Below are 7,325 nucleotides of genomic sequence, written 5' to 3'. Positions count from 1 at the left end.
AGACCCTATAACATGAAATGGGAAATTTGATCATCACTAAAATGTTTGGTGACACAAGAAGATGACAATTTTACTTATTCAAATATTGACTATCATATGGCACTCCATCACTCTTCCTATCATAAGCTGTTGAAACTAATTGCATATCATTGAAGAAACAAGGATGACAATTGACGGGTTTGTTTTCTTCCTTTCCTCTTCTGATGATGATATTGAGGATACTACATTGAAGGTTTTTGAAGACTCTTAGCTTCAAAATGTTGCTGAAGACTTGAAGAAAGGTTGGGAGATAATTGAAATTATTGTTTGCAGAAATTTCCTTGAAGATGCGTTGAAGACTATTAACGATTAATGAAAAATTGAAGACTCTTAAACTGACAACTTCTGAATAAAATGTGAAAGATAACTTATGTTAATTGCAGAAAATTTTCGACAGCATTCCAATGATCTTGACTTCAATTGTTCTTTAAAGAGTCTGATCTGCAGTATATTTTCAACACATCTTCGAAATTTTTTCACTTAATTTGCTTAAATATTTGAATATTTTACCTATATATTACTCGAATAATTTAGTAAATATTCGAACATTTGCTAAATTACTCTTCGCAAAATTTTCTTGAAAACTTAGTGTCCGATTCTAAAAAATTATTATTTTACCTGAGAATAAATATCTGACAATATAATTTTTCTGGATTTGTTTTCCTGAATATAGGCATAGCTTAAGGTTCAAATTCTTTTTTTTTTTTTACGAGAGGGATAATTTAGTCTTTTCACATTTGAAGGTAATTCATCTGTGATCACCCAAAATGTATTTAATTCGAACACCAGTGTTGTCTCAAATATTTTAGGATTATCCTTGTCCCCGGTTTTTGCCTGTAAAATAAAATGAGGATGAGAAAAGAGAGTGTGGGTATGATTTTCGTGACTCAAACACATTATTATTATTTTATGCAGAATGATTGAGAAGTGAAAATCACATAATCCATAATAATAAATCACGTTTTATGATTAATCACTTAAATTAACCTCCTCGCTGGTAGCCATCAACAAGCCCCAACAACAGCTGCACGTCTTCTGTCTATAAATGAAGCTCTCGGCCTCCCATGCTTTGCACACACATCATTACAGCAGAGAGGGAGTATGGGGGAGCTCGTAGGAGTCGGAAAGTTGATGAAGAAATGTACGCTTCTTCTTCATCTACAGAAGCAGAAGCTGAAGCTGAAGCTGAGAAGAACATCTACAAATACATATTCGGCTTCGTTGAGATGGCAGTCGTAAAATGCGCCATCGAACTCAACATAGCAGAAGCCATTGAAAGCCACCACACTTGCCTCACCCTTTCCCAACTCTCGTCAGCTGAACTGCGACCCCTCCATGCTGCACCGCATCATGCGCTTCCTTCACTCGCCGGAACATCTTCAAACAAGTCTCCACCACCCGCGACGGCGCCCAGCCTGAGCCCGCCTACGTGAAACACCCCTCTCTCGCGGCTCCTGATAAAGAAAAGCGAAGCCAGCATGGCGGCTTTCGTGATGCTGGAGTGCAGCCCCGTGATGCTGGCGCCGTGGCAGAACTTAGCGGCAGGGTTCGCGCCAACGGGACGTCGTCGTTCGAGAAGGCTCACGGGAAGGATGTGTGGGGCTACGCGGAGGCGAATGCGGAGCACAGAGAGCTGATAAACGAGGCGATGGCGTGCGATGCTCGGAGAGGGATGAGGGAGATAGTGGAGCACTGCCGGGAGGCGTTCGAGGGGGTGAGGTCGGTGGTGGACGTGGGCGGAGGGAACGGAACACCGCCATGAGGATGTTGGTGAGAGCGTGTCCCTGGCTGCGAGGCATCAACTTCGACCTTCCACACGTAGCAGCGGCGGCTCCCAACTGCGACCGGCGTGGAACACGTGGGAGGAGACATGTTTGTGAGCGTTCCCAAAGCAGACGCTGCATTTCTCATGGTGTGTGTGTATTTGTGTGTCTCTTTCTCTAGGCAGCTCGATCACCTTGTTATACATATGTGTGTGTGTGTGTGTGTGTGTGTGATGTGATGAGTTAATGAAATGAATGAATGGTGCAGTGGGTACTGCATGACTGGGGGGACGAGGAATGCATAGAGATCCTGAAGAAGTGCAGGGAAGCGGTAGGAGAGAAGGGGAAGGTGATGATAGCGGAGGCAGTGATAGAAGAAGCAGGCGAGAAGGAGAAACTGAAGGAGGTGGGGCTGATGCTGGACATGGTGATGATGGCTCACACAGCGTCGGCAAAGAGAGGACTGTGAGCGAGTGGGAGTATGTGATCAGGGAGGCCGGATTCTCCGCCTTCTCCGTCCGAGGCCGGATTCTCCGCCTTCTCCGTCCGCCACATCCCTTCTTCTGTCAAGTCCTCATCATGGCCTTCCCTTGATGACAAGTCCTCCTTCTGTGATATTCAAATATCCAATGTCATCATACTTTACTGAATCTCTGGTCTCTGCCCTATTTGTTTTTTTTTACCTTCCTTGTCATTATTCACTTAAATGGAAATAAAAGGAACTCATGTACCCCATCATGTACCTCCATCATTTCCATAAAGGGTCGCTTGGAACTACCCTGACAATGTCTACCCTATTTGTGATTGATGTGGATCTACTGCATCAAATAAATATGGAGTCGGCGGTTGGTTTCTTTGATTCTAGTCAATTATGGTACGGCCTTTTTCGCTTGTCACGTTAATTTCAAGTGGGGGCCGCTCCATTATTATTACGTTAAAACAAATATTACCCAGTCTACGTATGTCTTCATTATTTAATTACGGCGCATTCATTCGTTATTTCATTTGTCACTGTCAATGCTGGATCCATCGATCAAATATCTTTTTTTGTTGTCGTTGTTGTTGGCTGTACGACGCAGCTACTGTGAAATATGCAAAATAACATTTGATTTATTTAAATAAGATAATATTATGGAATTATGAAATAAAGACTATAGCCTGTAGTAAATATTATTTGCAATGTCTGCAAAAACACGAAACGGTGACCGGATCTTGAGCGAACGTAGGAAGAAACAGAGGAGCTGGCAAGTAACAACAATGGAGAAATGGCGGGCGGAGAGAAAAGAGGAATCATTTTTTATGCTTGTACACTGTAATTTGTATGAGCCATGGCATGCGTCACAGATAGTTATTTAATTATTTGGATGAAGTGAAGGCAAAGAAGTTTGAGAATGGGGCGCTCCATGAGCATTGGATACTTGAAAAACTCGGCGTCACCTACAAAGTCCGGTCACTTGCGCAGGAAATGGTAAGACAAAGAGATAAGCTGCACAGAAACACCACATAATTCTATTATTTCTAGACTGTCGGATGTAATGTGACGTCAGGCTCCACCACTTTAGTCATTGCATTATGAGAGGTCGAATTTTCTGGACAAGGATCCTGAATACCTGTTGTACACTATTATCCAATCAATATTTAATCATTTTGCTCTCCGCAGTGGATTCACATGCATTCTGCCAGCCCCGTCTTTGCATCTTTAATTATGAATCACTTGTTCCCCTCACATAGATACCATCACTGGCTGGATCCCTCCAAGAGTACGTCTCCAAAGCAAGTGGGCTAATGCCCCTGATGAGAGTCAAAAACTTCTGATGTCCCCTCACCTCATCTTTCTTTTTCAATGACAGCTCGCCATCTTCATTTGTGTATGTATATATTAAGTTCCTAACTACACAAAATTTTGAAAAAACCTATCGTGAAAGAAATGTATACATCAGACTTCGAAGTTACTTTTCAACGAGACTCAAACTTTAAGATATCTACACGTATTCTTTATCAACTTAGACTACCTGCCTTTCTGTGTATAGAATTGTCCACTTCGGGAATTTTCCGTGACAAACTCCCCCACTTTTGCCAGCGGCAAATTATTTGTCACTCGGTGATTTCAGATGCAGTGTCATGGGCTTGTATGCGGCTAACACCACAGAAACCTTACACGCAAGAAACCCCATCATTCCAACTATGACTTCCTTTGGGGTCAAGCTCACTTGCAAATCTCCAGAACCATACCTCGCCGCCAATAAAGCAAAGCCTATTGCCAATGCCACGCTCCATATTGGGCCCTTCAATCCCCCCAACAATGGACTGCTTTCCCTCCTCTCTCCAGTGATTGATTCTGGAACTGGCAATCCATCCACGGATCTCTGCAATAATAGCAGATACAAAAACCCAACAATCCCACCTAGCAAGAAAGCACAGCCTTCATTTTTCCCAACTGAGAGGGAAACAAAGGATGTGCCAAAGAACACCAGCACAGCATCATATAATAGCAATGAGAATTTTAAATCTGCATACTCCCTCATGCTATCCTCATTTGATATCTTAGGATATTGAGTCAGGGTATTATCAGAAGCAATTTTGCTGAAATAGACAAGGGGGTCAACCCCACTTAACTCAGTTACAAGGCTCGGCCTTATTTCCAGCACACCGAGATCGCTTCCTTCCCCAAGCAAAACATCATCATTCTCAAAGTCATACTGGAAGCCAGTGTACTCATATATCTCCTCTTCTTTTAATGATGAATTGAATTCGCAACTAAGAACTGTTATCGACACACTACCAAGCCGCCATTGACCTGACCTTAGAAGATAAATAAGAGAACAATTAGAAGGTTATGATAAAGGTAAATCTATATGAAATTGCAAATATAATAAGATTCATCACTTGTGGTGCAAAATGTTAAAGAAGTGGCATATGAACCTCAGAAGAAATAACAAGTACTACTGAGCAAAGGCTTTTGAGCGGTCACTAAAGTGATGGTATTTTTCTTTTACTGCTATAGATAGATAAACTTGTGTTATTCAAAAAAGTAATCTTAAATTGTAATTCAGCAACGATGTCTGTTGAATCTTAACCGCTTTAAAGACAACCTCCCTCACAAATTACCTGATTCAACGTCAATCCAAACAGCTTTAACTCTTCCAATTTTAGGTCCCTCAAAGGTGAAATCATCAACGGAACCTCTTTGGAAATGAAGCACATCATTTATATCCCCTGTTTTTGTAGAGTGGTCCATCATCAAACTTGCAGGTATCCTTTGCAATATTGAATTCCCGTCTTCATCTATCAAGCATAAAAGAACTCCAGCATTTAAGTTGCTTAAACCTGAGCCATATATGCTACTGGTACATAACTTGACCCTGAATAGAGACTTTGAGGTATCCTCCTTCAGAGACGAAGAGGCCCTTTCTATTAATGTGTTTGTGCTGACTTTCACCTCTGAGCCTGGCAGAAGACGAGAAGGCTTCACATAGCTCTGAAAATCGGCTGCAGGAACAACATAGCCCTTTCACACACTCATGATCTCAAGATCCAGTTAAGAATTTGTGCAATATAAAAGCACATTACCATGGCCGTATGGCCCAGGTCTAATCCGCATTCTAAATAAACCAAAAAGAAAGGAAAGAATGCTAATGACTGCATTTCCATTGATCTAGCTAACTCGATTAGCCATTTTCATTCCTTTACTATTTCTACTTCCTCTGATTGTAATTTAATTTCATCTGCTTATCTACATTACATACATTCCCGGGATTCTACTAGGATGCTTGTATTTTAATCGTTTTATTGATATAACTTGGTTGTTTATTAACAAATAAAACGAAATGCACAAATCTTAAACTCTACCGCAGAATCCACAGGAAAAAAATGCGCAGCCAAGATGGAAGACTGTTAACAGAGTTAACTTTGATCGATTATAGAAACATGGTAACAGGTGTTAAGTATAAAACAGGAAGACAATAGTCCCAATACTATATAGCAGCAAAAATCTATGTAATTGATTAGTTATATCATCGGCCAGACCAGCCATAAGAAGCGGCTTGCCATCAGAAGCCAGTAAAATCCAAGCGTTTTCTGACACGAATGACTTGTAAAGTAGCCAACGTAAAACACAAGCTACTCAGGTCCGCATGTTAAAATGTTTGAGTTAAACAAGCATGTTGATCTACAAAATCAATTCATTATAGGATTGATCAACATGGTAGCATAACGTCAACAAATGATGTCAACCATGTTAGCCTTATTGCTTGGTACGGAAACTGCGGTAACGCATTTCAGAAATCCGAGGCTACAGTCAACAACAAGTGTCATCAATATTCAAATCAGGAAGCATTCAAGGAAACTCATCATTAATCAATAAACTTGGGAGCTAACGATAACCAAATCCAAGGTGACCATGGCAAGTTTCTGATAAAAAGGGCTGTAACAAATTCCGTCTGTCGGGTCAAACCCCAACAGACAACGAAAATAGCTTTCGAGCGCAGTGAACATGTGGAAAGAATTGTTTTTTAAACAAAAAGTTGTAAAAGTAAACTAGTGTACCCTGGAAAAAAGATTGTTTGGCGCGAACTGTAAAGCCGAAGGGGGTAATCCGAGTGCGAATTCTTGGCGGATGAAAAGGCGAGAGGAAGAGTTTTCGAGAAGCGAAGCTCGGAAGAGGAATTGCTTCCATAGCTGTAAGCCTCGGGACCCCCGAGTGCCGACGGTCGGTTCGAGGTTCAACAAGCAAACAAGCCACGGGCCCCGGTCCAAGACAGTGCAAGGGAATCAGGGAAGCCAGATACTTCTGGGCATGTCTCCCCAAGGGCACGAACTTGGGGGATCTCGCAAATTTTAAATATCCCCGCAAGATTAGATTTTTCTTTGCTTTTTGTTTTGGGCTTGGGTCAACTTTCACCTGTATTAATGACAAGATCCAACCCAAAGGCCTTGCTTTTTTAAAAAAATGGTTCCACTGGGGGAGGCTCCAACGTTTATATGCCTTTTTTTTTAATTATTAGTCCCGCACAAAATATAATAACATAGCGAGGATAACATTATATAGGGTGGTTACTAATTTACTGTTTTATTTCAAGAAACAGAAAAACAAAAAAGATTGCATACCTGAATTTTTGTTGGGATAGGTCAATTGATAAGGTATGAGACAGTATAATCGGATGCTGGGCTTAGTAAACAGCTTTATCTAATTAATACTATATTTGGTTCTTAATATAAGAGTTCATTTAACTTTTATTTTGATTTTAAATATAAGACTCTAATCCATTTTCTCCTTCATGTTTATTTTTTTAAAACAATTCTTGTAATAATAATAGTTCTAACAAATACACTTGATTAACAACGATATTTTAAGAAAAACAATACGTATTTATTATCAATAACTAATTTACCTAATTTTTTTAATTTACTCAAATTAGTTAATTAGTTCTTATATTAAGGACCAGAGGTAATAAATTATTTTAATGGTACTTTTTAAAATTTTAAAGAGCATTAAGTAATTACAATGAATTTGTTTATATATGT

The 7,325-nt window shown here is 40.2% G+C and overlaps 1 protein-coding gene and 1 pseudogene across 1 annotated transcript; one reads left to right on the top strand and one right to left on the bottom strand.

Annotated features, from left to right (window-relative positions):
- The first annotated feature begins 1,142 nt into the window (after positions 1-1,142).
- LOC114746080 (acetylserotonin O-methyltransferase-like) lies at positions 1,143-2,396 on the top strand (annotated as a pseudogene).
- A 1,238-nt stretch (positions 2,397-3,634) lies between these two features.
- Positions 3,635-6,600, bottom strand: LOC114746074 (uncharacterized). The gene is made up of 3 exons (XM_028934259.1): positions 6,348-6,600; positions 4,911-5,291; positions 3,635-4,599 (listed from the first exon to the last, which is right to left on the bottom strand). Exons 1-3 carry the CDS (start codon positions 6,475-6,477, stop codon positions 3,890-3,892), a joined length of 1,221 nt encoding a protein of 406 aa, XP_028790092.1. The 5' UTR covers positions 6,478-6,600; the 3' UTR covers positions 3,635-3,889.
- Between the last annotated feature and the right edge of the window lie 725 nt (positions 6,601-7,325).

Source organism: Neltuma alba, unplaced genomic scaffold (assembly GCF_004799145.2).
Source record: "Neltuma alba isolate B1F8T4 unplaced genomic scaffold, ASM479914v2 tig00004881_pilon, whole genome shotgun sequence".
Lineage (NCBI taxonomy): Eukaryota > Viridiplantae > Streptophyta > Magnoliopsida > Fabales > Fabaceae > Neltuma > Neltuma alba.
The sequence above is the reverse complement of the archived record's forward strand: the minus strand, read 5'-3'. Positions and strand labels throughout refer to the sequence as shown.

Bases quoted from the DNA above. Each gene is read 5' to 3' on its own strand.
- LOC114746074 (XM_028934259.1), bottom strand. From the start codon at position 6,477: ATGGAAGCAATTCCTCTTCCGAGCTTCGCTTCTCGAAAACTCTTCCTC. The intron at 5,292-6,347 runs GTACACTAGTTT...TTGTTCCTGCAG, and splicing joins CAAACAATCTTTTTTCCAGG to CCGATTTTCAGAGCTATGTG. The intron at 4,600-4,910 runs GTAATTTGTGAG...TTCTAAGGTCAG, and splicing joins TTGGATTGACGTTGAATCAG to GTCAATGGCGGCTTGGTAGT.